Source organism: Pocillopora verrucosa, chromosome 1 (genome assembly GCF_036669915.1).
Source record: "Pocillopora verrucosa isolate sample1 chromosome 1, ASM3666991v2, whole genome shotgun sequence".
NCBI lineage: Eukaryota > Metazoa > Cnidaria > Anthozoa > Scleractinia > Pocilloporidae > Pocillopora > Pocillopora verrucosa.
In genome coordinates, this window is record NC_089312.1 from 18,154,165 (window position 1) to 18,174,621 (window position 20,457).

At 38.4% G+C, this 20,457-nt stretch overlaps 2 protein-coding genes across 2 annotated transcripts in view; one reads left to right on the forward strand and one right to left on the reverse strand.

Moving 5' to 3' along the window:
* Positions 1 to 9,501, forward strand: part of LOC131799741 (cilia- and flagella-associated protein 46) — a 47,139-nt gene extending 37,638 nt beyond the window's left edge. Inside the window, exons 52-65 of the mRNA XM_059117440.2 lie at positions 253 to 353; positions 729 to 814; positions 1,387 to 1,580; positions 2,083 to 2,133; positions 2,638 to 2,714; positions 3,197 to 3,360; positions 3,955 to 4,055; positions 4,195 to 4,261; positions 4,692 to 4,727; positions 5,257 to 5,356; positions 5,998 to 6,110; positions 6,724 to 6,805; positions 7,152 to 7,288; positions 7,938 to 9,501. Of these exons, the coding sequence (XP_058973423.2) occupies positions 253 to 353; positions 729 to 814; positions 1,387 to 1,580; positions 2,083 to 2,133; positions 2,638 to 2,714; positions 3,197 to 3,360; positions 3,955 to 4,055; positions 4,195 to 4,261; positions 4,692 to 4,727; positions 5,257 to 5,356; positions 5,998 to 6,110; positions 6,724 to 6,805; positions 7,152 to 7,288; positions 7,938 to 8,224 (1,596 nt within the window). The 3' untranslated portion in view covers positions 8,225 to 9,501. The remainder of the gene's footprint in view (positions 1 to 252; positions 354 to 728; positions 815 to 1,386; positions 1,581 to 2,082; positions 2,134 to 2,637; positions 2,715 to 3,196; positions 3,361 to 3,954; positions 4,056 to 4,194; positions 4,262 to 4,691; positions 4,728 to 5,256; positions 5,357 to 5,997; positions 6,111 to 6,723; positions 6,806 to 7,151; positions 7,289 to 7,937) is intronic.
* LOC131799742 (uncharacterized) lies at positions 8,349 to 13,485 on the reverse strand. Its single transcript, XM_059117441.2, has 3 exons — positions 13,245 to 13,485; positions 9,679 to 10,270; positions 8,349 to 8,869 (listed from the first exon to the last, which is right to left on the reverse strand). Exons 1-3 carry the CDS (start codon positions 13,430 to 13,432, stop codon positions 8,621 to 8,623), a joined length of 1,029 nt encoding a protein of 342 aa, XP_058973424.2. The 5' UTR covers positions 13,433 to 13,485; the 3' UTR covers positions 8,349 to 8,620.
* Between the last annotated feature and the right edge of the window lie 6,972 nt (positions 13,486 to 20,457).

The window sequence follows — 20,457 nt, forward strand, 5'->3', positions numbered from 1 at the left end:
TTCATATTAGGCGAACTTGCAATGGAGCGCAACCTTCAGATACCCGCTGGTACAGTGCAACCTCTCTCTCGGAAAACTTGTATTCAGGAGAAGCCACTCTTTAAATGTGCAAATGCTTCTAAAACCTTACATCTGTTACCTTCACTGAATGAACACCTCTATTCAAGGGAAATTTTTGGCATTCTAGTGGTTCTCCCCCGAATGTACCTTATCGCTGTGTTACCCGCTAACGTTGTTGGTTGACTTTAATAGGCTTGGCGGCGGTTAACAATCACAAGAAGTCACTTAGAACTGACTCGTGAGTTTTCAAGCATAAATACTCAGTTTGTCGTGCTCCAGCATTCTCCCGATAGGTGAGCAGTCAAATTGTTCGCGTTAAACTTTTGTTATATTAATATTTTGCTGTGATTGAGTTTATAACCGTATCTCTTGCTCTTGTTTGGTTTCGTCGGTAAATTATGGTTAATTATACATCCGGCCGACAGTGGTGTGCCTCATTAAGCGCCGATGACAATCGGCTGATCAGTAATGGCTATCAGTAGGACTTTAAAGGCTGTAGTGTCAACTTGGTTTTCTTTCTTATTGTCCAGTCCTTGCGATCGGATTACAAGTTAAACTAACAAAGTTTATTACGTGATGGATGTTGTTTGTACCATATTTTTTGCCAAGTATTGCTGTTGTTTTTACCTTATGTTGATGTTCTCATTTTTCATCCGTGTGTGTCAAAGATGTTACCTTTATGGAGCTGTGCTGGATAAGGGTCGATCTCCTATACCAAGCGGAAAAGCCAACAAGCAGGCATCAACTCTTCCCGGTAAGTACTGCACCTTTGTGCTTATCCTAAGTCACCCACCAAGAATATTAAATGGGTTAACAAACGCAGTATTATACCTGTACCTAAAAAGTTTTTTTCTTTCTAACGATGTGTGTAGAATTCTGTATCCATGGTTGCGTACTGAACCTAAGGCAGTACGCCATGATTCCTGCACCAAAAAAAGAGGAAAATTTAATGTGTGCATCATGTACAGAATCTAGTTTGATTCTCCTGCTCCTAAGCCTGCCTTGTTTTTTGTCGGCTAATTGTTACTTTTTTCTGGGTTGTTTTTCTAACTCCCAAAACGATATTTTGTAATCTCCCGAAAGGTACAGTTTTTTGTACGCGGAACAAAAAAGACTAACTGAATGAATGAATGAAAGATCACTATAGGTCAAATAAATGAACTGGAAAAAAAACCCTTAGAAGGCGGAATTAATTCAGGCACAGGGTCGTGAAACTCGTTTTGTAAATTCTCTATAGTTTTTACGAAAACATTTGATATTTGAAAGTTTATTCTGCCTTTCTCTATTCTTTCTGATGGTGTTGATATTTCTTTTTATGTTCTTTAGTTCCCTCAAAGGCCATGATAACCCGCGCAGCTGTGAGTGCAGTGGAACTGGAGCAACTTATTGAAGAGTTCAGTCAGTTCAAATCTGACACTGCTTCCGAGCTCATGAGACAAACCTATGTTAGAAACCAACAGGAGCAGAGGAGAAAGATGTTGGCGAAACTTGAGGACAACAGTCTACAGGCGGAGAGTCAGGTTAGATCGCTGGTACCACTAGGTTGCTGTAAACATACAACGACGTCTTCTGCAAAATCGTTCCAACGCGCGTTGCTGTTTTATAAAAACCTCTATCACCGTAGAGCTAATAAAATGCAGAATCCTAAGAAAAATCATTTTAACGAATGTTTAAATTTAAAGCCGCTGCACCCAAAATTGACGATGTTTGATAAGTTATGTTACCTGCCTTTGACCGCCTTCGTGTTCGCTTGCACGACCAAATGAACTGCGCAGTATCAATCAGCAGTTGATGGACTGCAAAAGTGTAGGAATATTTTTTTCGATATTCTCGTTGACTGGTCGACGAAAAATCTATTTTGAATTCGGCAAAAGGAAAACTTTCCAATCCTCGTCACATATAAGAGCGTAAAAGGAGAAGTTTTTGGAATTTCAAAAAAGCTTCACACAGAAAGATGAAGTTTACCGTATATATCGCTATCATTTAATGATTTTAAATCAACTTTTACACCAAACTATATAGGAACTGTTGCCGATTGATTCTAGTTTTGCTGAAAAAGAATCTCAGCTTGAGGTAAGTCGTGCCTATGGTTTCTATTCATATGCAAGCACCTGATATTCCCGAAAATACAGAGAAAGATATCACTGGGTTTAGGAACTCTGCAAAAGTTATCAGGCGCTGTTTGTCTTGGCACTAAACGACCAACCGTGAAAAGAGAGGGGCGTTTCGTCGTTAAATTGCACGCCGTGGAGCGAGCTGATGATTAATTGGAGACATTTCGTTGTCAGACAGTCTTGAGAGATCATGATCGGAAACGTTCGTTGACATCAAGGAAGATTTACCATCAATACAGTATTTTCCTTTGTGTGGGCCACACTTCCTCTGTCTTGAAAAGTATTGTGAAACCTGCTCTTTCCCGTCTTTGGTTTTTTTATCTCTATTTTTCTGTGCAAATCTCTCTGGTTCTTTTTCGCTGCTTTTGAAAGGCATGATGCGTGTTTTGTCCACTTTATTAGTCAGTGACTTGTCTTTTCCTTTAAAACTACCTCGCGTTTAAATCTGTATTTTCCTTTGTAGTCGCATTTTAGGGACGTTGTGGCAGCAGTTGAAGCTTACCTAGACCCTATCTTAACTAAACTACATCCAGCTTTAAAGTAAGACAACTGATAGCACAGACCATTTTCATAAAATTTATATCAGTAACAATGTTATCTTATTAAGCTATTGTCGGTATTGAATCAAATAGAGGTGCTAACTATTTACAGAAACCTTCCGATTGCAATTTTCGCGCTTAAACATTTCGTGGCTGAATTTAATCCAAGAAAAGACAGAAAGGGTTTATACATATCAAAATCTACTGAGAACACTGAATTGAATACACGTATGGTATTATTAATCCAACCAGAGGCCAGAAATTTACTAAACGTGTGTACACATTATTGTAGTAGAGCATATAGTCACTTTTTCAGATACTTAGGTTACGGCATACTCATATATGAACACATTCAAATGCTCTATATAAACCACTCTAAGACTGTCCACAGTGCACAAAACAGTGGATTGTGGCGGCGGTGAGCGATAAATTTAAGCCGTTGGTAAGGCTTAGCTTAGTTACTCTCTGTTATGCTTCCTTCAGTCCAGACGCGGTTTCAGAGTCCGTTGTTTTGTTAGCTGATGAATGGCTGCTTCAGTTACCTCTGGAGGCTCTTAAGACTTTTGCTGTACCCCAAATTACCAGCATATCACGTGACTTCTCTCTACAGTTCCATTATCATCGCGTGCACCCGGCTGAACGTTCAGGTATGAAGTGTTGCTAAGACATGCCGTTGAGGATAATGAAATACCAAAGAGGAAGTTCGTCTTTTTGAGAAATACATTCAAATTTCTCCCTCACTGTTGCGCTTCTGGACTGGTGACAATGAATAAAACCCGACTTAGTCACAAAAACAAACAGAATAAAATAAAATGTCACCAGTAGGTAGGGAGAACTCAAAGTAAAGCCAAAATAAATTACCTGAAGTGTTGGAAAACGCAAGTGACAAAGGTGTAGTTGGTTTAAGTTTAAATCGCTTTGGTAAGAGGAGTGGCACGGGTTTAATGGACCAATCATAGAGCAAAACAAGGTAGAACCAGTGTAGTTCCGGATTGCTCAAGACACTCAACTATAAATCAATCACTTGGCGAACGTTATCGACGGTGAGAATATTGAATTATATTGAATCTGATGATGGCTTCCGCTCGGGCTGTTAAACTGGCGTCAATAACAATCACCGACAACGGGTATTCTTAGGACATATCTCAGTATTACGATCACACAACACGATCACACAACACGAGCGGTTGCTGATGTATTTAGCGTTTTTAATATAACTTTCTTGCGTTCTGCATTTGAAGAAAGTACAACTAAAGTCACTGGAAAAATGGGCAAGAAACCTGACAAAGCGAAATCAGATAAGCCATCAACAGCGAAATCAGGACAAAAGAGTGAGAAAAAGGTAAGAAGTCAGTTCAAGTAGTTATTTCAATTCTTTTCTTTTCTGTTATTCGTGTTCCTTTCCTTCTTATGTCCTCGTCGTGCGTTTGCCCGTTTGATTGTTCGTACGAATTTAGCATGCTTTTTATTTTTCATTCCAGGGAGGTAAAGAGGTTGGAACTGGTGTTCCCAAAGAAGGTCCTGTGGTTGATTTTAACGGAATAAGATGTATCCTTTACAGCGAGTTCTTCCTTTATCAATTTTTGTGATATGGATTAGAAGTAAATTGTATGACTACTAATCAAATTCATTAATTCCAAGATTTCCCCACTTTTGTTTTTGTAAGAGGACCTTATGGTTACTAGTACACAAAGAGGAATACACCTTAGTTTGGTTTTGTTTTGAGTGCGAGTTCTTTAAAACACATGAAGCAATTGGTCGATCAAGCCAATCAGATCATGTATTTAACTGCAACTTATCAAAATGAAAATAGTTAGAACTAATTATGAATCTGCAAAAAAAACATTTTCCCGTTCCAAGTGCTGCTTGCTTTTTCGAAGAGGTCGATGGAATTAGTTGTTGTTCAATCATCACAAAAAGGCTATGGTCAAACCGTCGGCAAATACGGAAACTATAAAACATCTTGACTTTCTTTTAGACATTGTCGACCCTTACAACGAATGCGACGAGGAAGGTAAACCGAGTTATGCAACATTTTTTCATGAAATAAAATAAATCCTACTCGCATTTCGATTGATTTTTGCTTGTGGTCTATAGGAGGACAAACGCACAGATGACGTCACCACAACAACGTTTTGCTTTTTTATCATATAAAACAAGAACATTCCCGTGATGTTGCCGTAGGTCTGTACAGTGATAGATCACAGAATATGTCAAGGTGATATTCCGCTGCGCCATGTGTCCTTTCCACGTTTTGACGTTATCAGAAATCTATTACTGAACATACGCACGGCAACGTGGAATCTATCTGTTAACCCTTTAACACCCATAAGTGATGAGAAAAAAGAAAAATATCAGTTAGGGGGTTATAAGTTGATCCAATACCAAATTCTCCAAACTAACATCACAAGAACTGTAAGGAGAATTACTAATGAGATCTTGGGAGTTAAAGGGTTAAGTTGATGATTTTTGCCTCTCAGCTGATATGAATCTAGTCGATTTTGAATAAATAATACAGATGTTTCTATTTTTGTTATATGTAGGTGATGATAACCCGTGTAAGGTAATTAATGATGCCGTCGCCAAATACAAAAATTTTACAGCGAAGTGGAATGGTATAACAGGAAGTGACCACCTTCCGAGGTATGTCTTGAATTTATTCCAAGTTCACAAAATATTTTATTTTATTTTCAAACGTGTGAATTTGCAGTGGCTTCTCTTAGTCTTAAAGTGCATTTTGATCGTGTGTCAGGAACCCAAAACCAGAGCAATCAAAACAGCTAACCAGTAATACTGCATATCCCAAAGTAAATACAAGCAAACAGCCTGAAGTGCGGGAAAACGCGAGTGGTTTTGATTTTACATCTGATTGGTTAAGAAAGTGGCGCGAGAAGCTGTTTACCCAATCACAAAAACGTTTGGCAAATCTGAAGCGCGGGAAAACGCGAGTGACCAAACTGCGATTTTTTTATCCCAAAGTAAATACAAGCAAACAGCCTGAAGTGCGGGAAAACGCGAGTGGTTTTGATTTTACATCTGATTGATTTAGAAAGTGGCGTGAGAAGCCGTATGCCTAATCCCAGAGCAACGTTTGGCAGAACTATTTTATTCCCAGGTTAATTTCGATACTCACTTTAAAATTGCCTTTAAGAGATGGTTGAACATGGTCTCCATGTACTAAGCATTGAACCCAAAGCTAAATGCTTTCGACGTCTTTCGTATTTATGCCTTTGAGTTGCGTGAAAAATTTTATCGTGAAGATTCTCCCATGCATTTTCTTTTAGTGTGGGTGAATTTCAGCACTTTCTGTCCGAAAGCACTGGCTTTATCTTCTACGGCACCGAAAGATATCTGGGTTGTCTGCCTCCTAATATGCTTGCACCCATAAATGTAACAGGTAAACTTTCTTTTGGTGCGATGATTTTATGAATCTTGACACTGTGAAGTTGTTTTCCTTCTGTGTACGTGTGTGTTTTTTGTTTTGTTTTTTTTTGGCGTTTGCACATCGGAGGTCCTTTAGGGGTGCCCCCTCCCCTCCAGTCCGTTTGGCTCACTGTGTGGTATTTGTTTTATATCTTCTCGGTCAACGTGCGTTTCCCTTCTATGCACCTACACTATGGAATACTCTCCTCGATTCTCCTAAAATTGCTGTTTTGTTATCGTCTTGCGAACCTACCTTAAAAATATTTTTATTTCGGAAGTTTTTTCTTTGAACTATAAAAGTTTTTTTATAGATTAGTTATTTTGTATTGAAGATTTATTTTATAAGCGACATGTAAGCGCATTGAGACTTAAAATCTGCACATAAAAACATTACTATTATTATTATTGTTGTTATTATTAGTATTATTTTTATTTTTTTTATTATTATTATCATTATTATTACTATTATCGCCTTCAGTCATCACATCGAGAATAAGACGACGGTAATTCACTAAACGAAACTCCTGGAATTTTTTTATATGCCACACGATATTGCCAAAGAGATTTGAATAATTTTTTTTTTCCAGACTGTCTCTTGGTTCTTCTGCTGGACTTGGTTCAGACAAGCCAGAGTTTCCTCAGACAGGGAAAAGATGATGCCACTAAAGCGTAAGCAATCAAATTGCGGCTTTGAAGTTCTCTCTACAACCTATTTATTTTCTTAAACTTGCTTCAGAGTGACACACTATTTCACACTCCTCCGCAGCCCGTATTTTTTCTCGTCATGAACCACTTGCTCTGTCTCCATTGTTTGAACTTGTGAGGCATCACACTCTCTCATTACGCATCACACTCTCTCGTCACGCATTACGCTATCCCCTCAAAGAGAGAGAGAGAGAGAGAGAGAGAGAGAGAGAGAGAGAGAGAGAGAGAGGGTGGTACGTGACGACGCACGTAATTTTTTTAAGGGTACTAGCTGGAATCTAACAAATCCCTTCTTTTATTCTGATGGCAGTGTTGGTGAACTATGGCTGGAGCGTCCACTGGAGACTGCTATGATGCTTTCTTTAGTAGGTGTGGCTGGAGTTGTGTCAAATCAGTGGCACTGCCAGCTGTCTGACAATAAACAAAAACTTGATACCTACCTCAGTGGTAAGCAATTTTCTCTTTCGTACTTCGTTTTTTGTTTTTTTTTTTATCAGTGCTATATGTATGAGATCTCTGGTTCTTGAGACATTTTTTATCTTGTAAATAGAAGGGCCCCTTTTTAAGAATTAGGGCTAGGAAGATTGTTGCTATAGATACAAAATATCGATCACTGAAGTAATTCCCAACGTGTTCGGATGATCCATTTTGAGGAGCCATATTGAATTGAATCCATCTACTATTAGATAGTTTCAAACTTTGAATTGAAGACCAGCCTAATCAGTTTCCGGGAAAAGCTGACTTGTCTGAGTTAACTTTCGCTCATAACTGATAACCGTCAAGAAAGCATGAATCTGCCAAACCTTTAAGGGTCTTTAAAATCTTACGGATGATTTTCATAACATTATTTTTTACAACTTAAATGTCCACCCAGCCTTTGTAAGGCACCTTGATAACAAAGATGTTTTACGAACAGAAATGAAATATTCATAATGCTGTTTGTGTCTCAATAGCTACCGCGATTTCTTATCTACCTCAAATTGCTTTTACTCGCGACCTTCTTTTTTGCTCAAGTTCTCACCAAATCCATAGGAAATTTGGAAATTATCTTTTTCCTCGTTGTAACCTGAAGCTTATTTAACTACGTTACTCTCAGGCATGTTAGAAGCAAGTAAAACAGTTGGACAAGCCGTGAGAGGCTTGGCACAGTTTCCCAAACAACCCGATGTTGTACCGGAAACTGACGCTGCATCTGATAGAGGCTCAAAATCTGGGCGTCATGTTGACATAGAAGGGACTGGTGACGAGCAAACAGCTGTGGAAGAGGAAGGGACTGGCGGAAAAGAGGAAAGAAATAAACCTTTATCATTCTCAAGACACTGGTTCAACACAGTGTTGTATGGTGCACCTACACTTCTACTGAATCCGCCCAAAGGGTTGTAGAAGTTGACTCAAACCCGACATAGTTTGCTCCGGCAAATTTTGTTTGTCAATCCAGTGTGACTTATATACTTTTTTGCCACAAAAGTCGTTTTCAACGACTGATATAAGATTACGTAGACTGGCGTTTGTAAAATAAGAGAGTCTTTATTTAACAACATAATCAGTAATGTGTTTTATCTGTTACAAAAAACAACCACATCCAATCAACCTTGCCGCTCGTAATTTTATTTCCGAGCGAATCTATTCATTTAAGCTTCGATTGACAATTTTTTTTCGGATTTGATTCATTTTTTATGGAAATTATTGGAGGTGGCAACTGTTCACGTTTGCTTCATTTTAAAACGAGAGGAAAGAATGAACGACCCCTCAAAAATGAGGTTTGTAAAGCACCAGCGTTCATTTGATGTAAATAATTTGCGCCTTTACACAGGAACACCTGTGAACTGAGCAGCTGGATTCGCACTCATAACCTGCGGGACAACAGTGCTTCCCGTCATTACACGGGATGGCCTCTGGGTTGTGCAAACAACAGCCCTTTCCTGTTACAGAGAACAGTGAATCACAACACGTGCTATTATAAGGACATACTGTCACCACTTTACCAGACTTGTCCTCGCAAGTAACAGGATTTCCTCTCGCTGTTTGCTGAAAAAGAGAAGCAATGATTAATATAGTACCTTTTGCAAAATAATGTCCAATGGAAACGATATCTTGGCTGGTGTGGGGTTTAGATTAAGATGGGTCATGTAGGCTGACGGTTATACGCAATTAGCAATGTTTAATCTTTCATTTGTCCTATGGTCGCGACAAGACGACAAAACGTCCTGTAAAATATCAACAATTGGCACAATTTGACTTAAACGTTACAGAACTTAAATGATTAACAAAGTTGTTCCTTTGAATGTTAATTACAATTTACTCCTGAACGATGTATTATAACGAATGAACATAACCAAGAAGGAATATTATTACATCGCGGGCAGTGCCGGAGGGCAATATGAAGCGAATCCTGTGCTCTAATTGGATACCCGAGCGGGCATGATAGGCGGGATTACCCGCTTTGATCCTGCGCAAAAAAATTACCTGGAGTGGGCACACAAAGTTTGTAATTTTTTGAGTATGTCGACGGTAGAGTCAAAAGCCGATAGAGCACAGTCAAAACAAAGAAAACATAAACGACTCCCGTGGGTTTATTGTGCTACAAACAGTTGGCTTTCTTTCCTGTCTCTCGAAATAAGCAAATCATGGTTCGTAATAAAGCGATGATTTTTTTGGAATTTAATCAATCTTTTATTGACAAAACTTGTCAAATCAAGGTGACTGGATATTAGCCTTATTCCCTTTTTCCGTTTTACGGGCTGCGACTTCGTCTTGGTCCATAAAAAGTCAAACAAAGAAAAGAACTCGGCCAATATCCAGCCATCTTGACCTCATGCTTGATCAACATACTGTACCTGCGGGCGAAAATGGTGGGCGTTTTGATCAATCCCTCGAACAAGATCCAAAATCAAATCTTTGACCCTTATACTTAAATACTCATATCCTGGTTGTGTGTAGTGCGGGCTCGGCTGTTCTGCAGCAATGATGCAGCTTTCGTAAGGTGGCTCTCCACAGGCGTCTGTGACCCAGGTATACAGGTCAGCGGTCACTACTGTTGGAAATGTTTTCATAACAGCATCCGCTAAGCGGTTGTATTGTTTAACTCGGTTGTTGAGTGTGACACTGAAGGGAACGGGTGTTGTGAGAACGAATCCAACTTTCGCGCCAGTTGATAACAGTATGGAGGCTATAGAACGTAGATTTTCAGTATATTCATCTGGTTCGACGTATTCCTCTGGGTATTTACCGCTGAAGTTTATGTCATGCATACCAAAATTGAAGATGATAACGTCATATGTTGTTGGTTCCAACATGGAAGTCTGCAGAAACATGTCTAGACACTGCAAGCCATATTTGGAGTCGAGGGCTCCTCCGTCGGTAACATCCCAAGGAGCGTGTTGAACTTGATAGTTATCACCTAACATTTTAATAACCCATGGCGTGTAACTAAAAGATGGAAAAAAGGAAGGAAGAGCCTCTCAAAATTAATTAAATTTTAGCGACGTATGGTGTGTAACTAATAGATGACAGTAGGTGACATTAGCTAATGGTAGGATATCGGTTCACTAATCCCTCTCAACGAAAAGCCTCCTTCTTTTCCTGCCTAAAAAGGGAAAACAGCAGCAAGATTCCTCCTGTCCTTTGCTTACTCACTTCTTTCCTTCCGCGTTTCGTTCGCGTTTGGGACCTCTGTGGTAAAAAGTCTAGGGTGAAAACCGTAAGCGGAGATACGTCATTTTCTGAACCATTCTTAGATTTCGAGTTATTAAATCTTCTATTCCAGCGAAGAGCAAGGAATTTCCTCCTAGAGGACGGTCATTTGACACTTCCGGATAGCTTACTCAATGCTTGAAGAGGCACCAAGGCAGTTTCCTATCTAAACGCTATTTTTGGCGCCGCACCTGGTTTACAGATTCTTTCGGGAGGTATTATTGACTAACAGCCAACAGAATTCACCAAAAGGCTGATGATAGCCGTAAGGCACACATACAGGATAAAGTCGGAAGCGTTCTTGAGGTCCTATATACCTTAACATTAATTTGGATCACTCTCAAAGTAGGCGAGACAGGAAAAGTTTCCAATAGATTTCCGGTTGAAGATGAGGTCCTCAATGGGTTTAACCCTTAATCGTAAAAAAGTTAACTGAGAAAACTTTTTCTTTTAATTAAAATGGAAAGAAATTAACTGTTAGCCGTAAAATGGCCAAAATTAGTCTTAACCGTCAGCCGTAAGAGCTATCACCCCATTGTTCCCCAGGTAAAACAGCCCCTGATTCAAAAACTTTGCATTATCTTTTGTTTACCTCCGACATCAATTAGTTTCTTTAAGCAAGAACCTGTTTATGCCCAGACGTGGTCGAAAAATAGCCCGCGTTTTCATACAATCTTACAATCCCGAGATGCCGGGGTAAAGTTTCTCGAGGTTGTTATCGCATTTGTAGTTAAGGAGATTAAGATGCCACCACGGCGACGTGTGGTAAAACGTTGCCGAAAAAACGTAATTTATTTTCTTCTAAGATTTTCGCCTATAGCCCAATGCGTTAACCGTTTCTGACGGTATAACGTCTCAACTTCGGCACAACATGCGAGTGTAGTGTTCAGTTCAAAGTACAAACGTGACGTGACTAAAACGCTGTCGAGGTTTCATTATTGAGAGGACGTAAAAATTGGTTTTTTAACGTTTAAGCTCTGCGTGAGACGGCTAGCAAATGTACAAAGTTTTAACACACTCGTATTTCGCTATTTTTGTAATATGAACGCCAGCCCAGCTAGGCGGGTTACCCCACCTTGAGACATTTACATGGCAAATGCTCACCCCACTTATCATGTAAACGTGATTGAGATAAAACAAGAGATTTTAAAGATGGGCGGGTTACCCCACCTAGGCGGGTTACGTGGGGTCCCCATCTTCATGTAAACAGGCCTTAAACTTTCAGATGACTGAAAGCTTGGGAAGGAGGTTATACCGTAGCAAGAGAGATAGGAGCTTATAAATTAATCTTAAAATGACTAAAATTTTCTATTTTCTTATACTTTTTAAATTTATATAAATTCCTCTTATCAAATTACGCAAGAACTTAAAAAAGATTAAAGTTTGCTGATTCTCCTGTCATCAGATTTGACCTTTCGAGTTTAAACAAACGATTGCAGGCAAACAAAAGGATTGCTCAACATTTGGGCGCAACGAAACAAACAATGTCAAACAATCCAAATAAAGAATAATTTAAGAAGTTATCGAATTAAGAACAAATGTAGCAAAGGAAATATTAATAAATGATAAGTTTGAGTGTTCTCATCATCTTTTTGCTGAATAATGTATGGATATTTTAGGGATGTTAATCACTTCTGGGATTTTAAGAGTTAAGTAGACGTGTGGTTACTGAACTTAAGTGCAGTCACGCACAACTTGTGATCATCGCCGATATTCAGATGTGTCAGGGCAAGCCAAAAGTTACACTCTTGTGTCAAGCATCCATAGTATTTTTCACCAGAATACCAGAATTCCTCCTGTTTCACAAACTTCCATACATTGTCAATCCTGCTAAGTCATAATGCAAACTGTTACGAGTTCGATGTTGTTAATGAAGCCGGACATTACAAAGGGTTGGCGAAGCCAGCTACTGAAATATATGAGGCAGCGAGCTAGAAATTTACCGAAAGGTGAACACATATTAAAATTAATCACACATAACAGGAAATTAGAATTTTCTAGACAATATGGTCCAATTTTTGGCAATAAGAACTAGAAGTCGTCAGGACAAAGTTAAGTTACGAATAATTTTTACGATTCCTTCATCACAATTTAAGAACAACATCAGGATCTACTAAAAGATCGTGGTGATGTCTTTGGTAGATCAGTTGAACATATCATAAGACAGTCAACAATTAACTTATGGAAGCACAGGCGGCGCAAGCTCCAGCTGCAGGTGAGATGATCATCTTGCAAAATAAGCGTCATGGCGAAATTATAAGAAGAAGCTTCTCCTATGTAGTAAACCTAGAAATGGATAACTCGCTAAAAATGGGTTCTCTTTAACATAGCAAGCGGTCAGATAACAAGCAATGCACTGTGAAAGTAAAGTGAGGTATTTTTATTGAGAATTTGACTGTATTTTTTTATTCCTAAGAGCGGTCGTAAATATTCTCATAAAAACTCTTATCGCCATGACTCATATTTCGCAAGATAATCATCTCACAGCTGGAGCTTGGGCCGCCTGTGTTGGAAGAGAAACTGAAAAACAGACATCATGTCGCTTAAAATGTGTATGCTCTCTGTAATTTGAATCAGTGAAAACTGTCCACAGCGTTTCTCTTTCTGTACATTTTGGCTAGTTCCCCTTAACATCATTGTAAAACGGGTTGCACTGAATGCAAAACGGCACTCAAATAATTGAAAAAGAAACATACTCATTGACGCTTACCCGATGCTTATAGAATCACCGATAACAAGGCAGTTCGTCTTGTCGAGTGATGCCTTCAGCTGTGGACCTGGTTTACAGATTCGTTCAGCAGGTATTATCGATTGATAGTCAGCAGAACCCAACAAGGGGCTAAACGAAGCCATAAAGTATGCATACAAGGTGAAACAGAAGAGGCTCAAAGCCATCATGAGATGTTAAACGTCTGTTACTGCCAAATCGTGACCACAACCAGATCACCTGTGTCAACTGAAACTTAGAGAGATCACATATCTGATCACAGGCAGACCACTCCATATGATTGTGGTTAATAATTGTTGTCGTGAGACTAACAAAACCCCTGAGGGTTATGAATAAAGCTTCGAAAATTGCCGGCATATGTAAATTAAATATCGGTCTAATTTTTCGCCTCTATGGGCCGTTTGAAGCGTCTTCTTACAAAATTACTTTTGGCTAAAATAAATAAAACAGCGTTGTTTATTGCGACTTGTCAGTAACATTTGGCATTTGACCTTTCCTTCCAATTTTTCCTTTTCACGATGAATACTTGTGACAGAGGGCCTCAATGGGGTTAACCGTTAGCCGTTAGGCGTAAAAAAAGTTAGATGTAAAAAATAGGTCTGATGGAAACAATGGAAAGGCATTAACCGTTAGCCGTAAATTGGCCAAAATTTTAAACGTGAGCCGTAAAAGCCATCACCCCTTGAGACCCTCATAACAGTACGTGGGGAGCCCTCTGTTCCAAAAAATGAGGGAAAATGCAAAATGCAAAGGATAAAACTTAGTTAAAAAGGAATATAACGATAAAAAGCACCATAGATATGAGCATAAACTGGGAGTTTGGAAAAAAAGAAACAATTTAAGTATGGTTTATAATTTTTTTTTTTGAGTTTCAGCTTTTTAGATGGCAGTTTATGGGTATTAAAGATGGCAGTTTATAGGTATTAAAGATTAAGAGGTGCTTTTCAACATGTGCAGATACCCATGAAAAGTGGCCATAGATGAGTAAAAAAAACATCTACGGACTTTTCAGTCGCCTGGGACGAGCTATAAAGTGTCTTTTAAGTGTTTTCATTCATCTCAGACTTGGTTTCTGTCCTATCAATGACTCCGCGCGATTCAGCTCGTCATTAAGCAGTTTTTTCCACTGAAAAATCGGTTCAAGATCCTGTACCTGTAGGGTCTTTATCACTTACATGGAGACATTCTCTATCTTCCTTGAGTTTGGTTTTATTTTCAATCTGGTAATTCGACTTGAAAAATAAGCCAGAGTTTATTTTTGGCGCTTTTCGTTGGCGTAAACGTCAGTATTTAGAGAACTCTCTTGTGTGGGAACTTATGCCAACGTGTTTCTGTCCGTAACCATACAAAGAAAAAGGGTCTAGAATTCGTCTCTTCACGATCACCTTTAGTCTCGTTTTATTTTATTTTACTCCACTCGGCCCTAAAACCATTAGTAATGGTTTTAGGGCCGAGTGGAGTCCAATTAACGAAATCACGTTCGAAAATTTTGTAATAATTTTGACTGAAATACTAATCTCTTCCTCTGGTATCCGGAACTCGTGGTGATAACCCTTCAAAGATAACAGGACTACAGTGTAATGAGCTCAGTGCAATGCTCTGAATTAGCCTTTAGTTTGCTCAAAGCTGCCGGCCGTTTTTTAATCGCGTTAAAACGATTAAGTCGTTCTATTATGATTCTTTACGTCCCAGTATACTGAGACCCTCTGTTCCTTTATTCTCATATGAATGAGGTTTTCTTAGTAAATCAGCGTCATATTTAGTCAACAGAATGATGGCCATGGATAATAAGTTTGGCGATGGGAACACTTACCAATAATACACAAAATGATTCAGTATTGTTTGACAAACTGATTTGTTAGATCAATTATTTACACTGCATTAAATATTATTTCTTTTGATTACAGCACGTGTCTTGCTTCCTCTCTTTCATAGAGTTCGCCACACTTAGCAGACATGCCTTAATATTTCCAGATGAAACAGCTTCGAGATTCTATCGATTCCCCATCCTCTGACCACTACAACAAGTTTTTAGAAGAGCCTTTGTTAAAAAAAAAAAAAAAACGGGAATTTTATTTAAAGTTTTCGCAGAAAGAAATCTAATAGGTGTAACAGGACTTCTTTGTTTTTGTAACAGTAGAACGCATGGCTGAACCTGAACAGACAAAAAAAAGCATGGGACAATTGTTTCACTCACAATTTTCTGTTTGTTTGTTGTTTCTCAAGAGTATCAGTGTAATCTGTTGATAAGAGCGAATTTATTTGATTATTCCGCCGATATTAATCAGGAAATCGAAGCGTTTTTGAAGAGGTGCCTGTTTTCCTGTTGAGATAGTTTTGTCAAGTTCATGAAATAAAAACCATCTGCGATAAGTTTCGTCTAACAAAATGAAAAGACTTTTCAACGCTGAACAAGTAAAAATAGACTAAACATTTTTGATACCCACTTGATCATTTCACACGAATGTCTACAGAACTAAGAAAAATCTGATTCTTCCTTAAGGATTGCACAAGCCCAAGAGATTATAAACAGTTTCTAACCTCCTAACGAACCGCGGCCAATTTCCCATTCCCTTTTCCCCACCACAAGTTCTGTGCTTTTTTTAACATCACCTACCGATGAGTGCGATTATTGTTAATACTTCAAGACTAGACAACAATAAGAATTAAAAACAGCCCTTTCGATCCAATTACAGCTCTTTAAAACGAGCTTATTCTATTCAGGTGCTAAAGCAGGGCAAACAACAGTAAGGCCAGTGATCGATTCTTTTAACAATGTCCAGAGCATATACTGAAGAAGCCTAGTACGTGCCCTCTTTTTTTATTATCATATTTTTATATGATAATATTATCATATTGTCATATTTGCAAAAAGGATTTTCCTCCCGTAAGGAGAACCACATCGGTAGGATAGTTTCTTTTTGAAGTAATCATTTCTTCAGTTGATTCCTGGTCTCTAGAACCTGTGTTACCTTGAATTTCTCATAACTCGAAGTGGTTTTGTTTCCTCAAGTATATTAAACTTCGTTTCCTTTGTCATTTTATTCACGATATCGTCAACTTTACCATTACTAGTATGGACCAGGTTTTAAAGAGACCAGAACGATATTCGATCCTTTGTAGATCATTTTATTACTGTATTTTTAGCAGTCTGTTGACAACCGTTTTGTTTATTCGGTCACGCTCAGAATGACGACGATCTCATATCATCTTAAAAAAGATATCACAAGGATCTGAGAACGAATTAGCCACTTACGTTCCAAATATTACTGCGGCCGTTTTCACTCTCTCTCTCTCTCTCTCTCTCTCTCTCTCTCTCTCTCTCTCTCTCTCTCTCTCTCTCTCTCTCTCTCTCTCTCTCTCTGCTTGAAAGTTAACGTGACCATGTTAAAAGCACACTCCTTTTCAGTTTTTTTCAGCAATTTCCTGTTGTTAATTTTTTCCTATCTCTTTTAATTTTAATATATATGCTACATAGGATGACAATTATACGAGAGTTCTATTTTGTGGATTGGCGATTTTTAATGTTTCGCAGGACCACATTTTTTAGTTCAAGATGAGTGCAATTTCTCCTGGAAACTAATTTTTGCGATTTTCTGTTCCTTAGTAATAAGAACGGAACAACATTTTCAAAATTTTCAGGTTGTCGATTGATGCACAAGGGAGTTACACAACATTTTGTTGGTAAATGGATGTTTCAAGTGAGTTCGCATTCGAAGAGTCTTTTCATTTCACAAAATAGTAAGATTTTTATGCAACTCTGTTTTGATACATCTTGTTTCATTTCCCTTGAAGGTTGTAGATACGGGGAGTTCGATTCATGACCCGATCAGAAACTCGAAAATACGCGCAGAAAATCAGCGGAAAATTTCATTCATAATTGTTCTTGGAGATGATGTTGGACACGAGCTAAGTCAAAATCGCCCCTTGCTTGAGGTACCGGACGTGGCATGATAACTGACGGACCTTTCAAGTAGGGTTTCTTCTTTCAGACCCTTTCTTCATCCGCGCACTTAGACAACACGTGGCCGCGAGACAGGCTTTCAACATTGTTTCAATAAAACTGACTGAACAATTACCCCCAAGCCTTGTGTGCTGAGATCAAGTCGCCCCTGGAGAACTTCAGAAAAGATTCTTTTAAGGATTAAGATAAAGATGCTATCATTTACAAAATTTGTGCTGCAAACAGCTGTAAAGTTTGAGCAGTGTGGTTCCAAGCTGCCTTCGAAGTGCGCAAACGGCATTTTATTTTACGTTATTATGCAGTTTATAATTATGGGTGATTCTTATAACGTCAACACTCTCAGACTCCTCTTGCTCCTCTCCCAACCTCTCTTTTATATGCATACATTGATAGCAACATGTGATGTTTTTCAATACATAACTCAGATAACAGTGAGTATAGAGACAGTTGGAGGGGTTTGAAAATAGGGATCTTTGTACAAGGAAAGGAGTCACAAATTATTTCAACTACAATTCTGCAAACTGGCAAAAAGGATTTTTTTTCTTTAATGATCATTTTGTTAACTGCCAAAAATACAAGTAACAAGAGATGAAAAAATTCTTAACTGTTTTACTTACACTGTTTGCGTGGATACGATCAGATACGAAGCATCTAGAGAGATCAATTTTATCAGTTATGTACCTCAATGTTGCTATTTCCACAACTGGTTGATCCTTTTTCAAAGAGCAAAGGAAGCATAAGTTGGACCCATGCTCTTTATCTATTTCTATGAGGTTTTTTTAATTCCATACGCTTTGTTGAGATATTAAATTCAAAGTGACTCAGTCAGTTATGTCTCAGGTCGCGTGCTCGATCGACCTTTACAATGACGACATTTGCAGCAAAAGCATTGCCATTTAAGCACGAAAAGATTTCATTCACACATCTTTCTATAAGCTCCTTGATTAGTGTCATTTTAGCGGAAAAGCAATATTAACAAGCTTTCCTGATAAGGAGGCAAACAGAAAGCGCAGTATTTCGTGGATTGAGCCAAGTGCACTATAACGAGAGTTTTCATTCAGATATTTTCGTATGGCAGTTAACGTACACAGTTAATTCATTTTTACCTGAATAAATGGCGGTGCGTATCCCTTATAAAATTTGTCTCAGTAGCCTCATTGAATTATGTTGGTCGATTCGAAAACTGAATGGCTAATGAGCATTTATCATGTCATTGCCCACGTTATGTAGAAAGGGGGGTAAGTTTCTAAAGAAACTGTGGTGCTGCGTCTGTGGAAGAGTATAGCAGAGTAATTTAGTATTGTCAACTGATTCGACAACGTAAATTTGCCACCGTAAATAGTTTCAGAGCTGACGTTTTGAGCGTTAGTACTTTGTCAAAGAGTTCAAAGGTGGCGATTCGAGCGTCAGCCCCTCGTCATTCCCCTGACTAGGGGCTAACGCTCGAAAGGTCAGATTTGAAACTCTTTAAGGTGGTCGATTTACGTTATCAACTCAGTTGATAATAATGAATTATCACGTTATGAAGGTTAACTAAGAACCTATGTAACCAGAGACTAGTTTGATTCCAAATCAGATACCTATGAATTTAAAAACTAAATTCAACGAAAAGGCAAACAAAGAAACGCCAGCTCTCCAAAATTCACCAGGGTAGTTTCTCTCCCTTTTTTGATATCCTAGTCGGTAATCCATTAAGTGTATAACGTACTCTACTTTGTGATCATTTGCACATTCACCAGCGTTTCACTTAAAAAGAAAAAAATCAATGCAATCTCATCGCGTCCGAGCTGAACGGTGACAATATGGAACGTATTAGCACGTTATCTCATAAAAAAAACATTCTATGTCCCTCGCATGGTAAGTCGGCCCACCATACCTGCTAAATTTTGGAATTTTCAGTTAATGATGAGAATAGTTTTCGGACCCCACTCCTTGCGACTGCAAACCAAAGGAATAACAAATTTGTTTAAACAGCTTAATGATGTAATTTTCTCGAAGCTGAAGGGAATTGAGTTGCGCGCAAGCAAAGAATTAACGTTAATAACAGATGGTTGCCACTGAAATGCGATTACTTTGTCATATGCCAGGACCACTTTAAGAAAGGGGCTTTAAACACTGTCTTACCGAGTTCACGGTCGTATTCACACGCTCACACGTACGCAACCTAAATTTTCCTCATGCTAGAATTGCTAACTGTTTGTTTAAAATTTTCAGCTGCTTCATCGGCTATCTTTGATTGGAAATAAGTATTTCACTCTCGACGAAGGAAAACTAAGGTATTTTCTTCATAATTAAAATTATCGCATTTTTTCTATGGCCTTCAACTACTCAAATCAGTCAGCCAAAACGGCTTAAAGCTTAAAAGCAACCACAAAATACACAGTACATTTTGCTTCAGTAATGTTTTGTATCAGTGGTGTTGCACGATTTTGGCTTTCAAGCTAGAAAAAACATCCATTCAAGAATGGATAGATAAAGAAAATTGTATTTTGTTTAAAGAGTGCTTATTATAACTTTCCTGAGTAGACCATCAACCCAGTCACTTTCCGTTTCCATAAACAGGCTAAATTTTGATCTCCAAATAATTTGCAAGAAACTGCTAAAATGTAACGTAAAAAAGGTTCCTGTTCGTCATAAAACTTCTTTGCTAGTGCGAGAACTGTGTATAAAACGGGGGAACTTGAATGTTGTTGCCCTAGATTAACGTTGGAGCCAAATAGAAGTATGATTCACTCCTTTGCTTGTTTGATTTTTTGAGAGTTCTTATCCAACCTATCATTCAAATGAAAAGATGGCCGCAGAAAGCAATTTAAACTGACCGAGTGGCATCAAAATTTTCGAGAAAGCTATTCCACGCATAGTCGTTTTTGTGTTTGGCGGAACACATTTTCGGAATTCGAAATGTCTGAACTTTCTGTTAGGAATTAATTTTTGTGATTTTCTGATCAAGTAGCTAAACATTATGATGGAAAGATAATTTATATTTTCAAATTTTTGAACAGAGAATATATATAACTCGATAGAAGGAGATCTCGATTAAGTTCAAATTCGAAGTATACGAATGACCACTTTATCCATTTGAAGAGTTTTCATTCAACTGAAGGTGTTAAATTATTGCTGCGTGTGATTTTGCGGGACCTTTCTTATTTTGCGGGGAGTGATTTTTGCCGATGAAGGACAATCTGGAGAATCTGTAAACACTAAAATCTACAAGGCACAATTCATGCGATT

Excerpts from the sequence above, each read along its gene's own strand:
- LOC131799742 (XM_059117441.2), bottom strand. The coding sequence starts at position 13,432 with ATGATGGCTTTGAGCCTCTTCTGTTTCACCTTGTATGCATACTTTATG. Across the intron at positions 10,271-13,244 it reads GGTGATTCTATAAGCATCGG|TTACACGCCATGGGTTATTA; the intron begins GTAAGCGTCAAT and ends TCCATCTTTTAG. Across the intron at positions 8,870-9,678 it reads CCCACCATTTTCGCCCGCAG|CAAACAGCGAGAGGAAATCC; the intron begins GTACAGTATGTT and ends TCTCTTTTTCAG.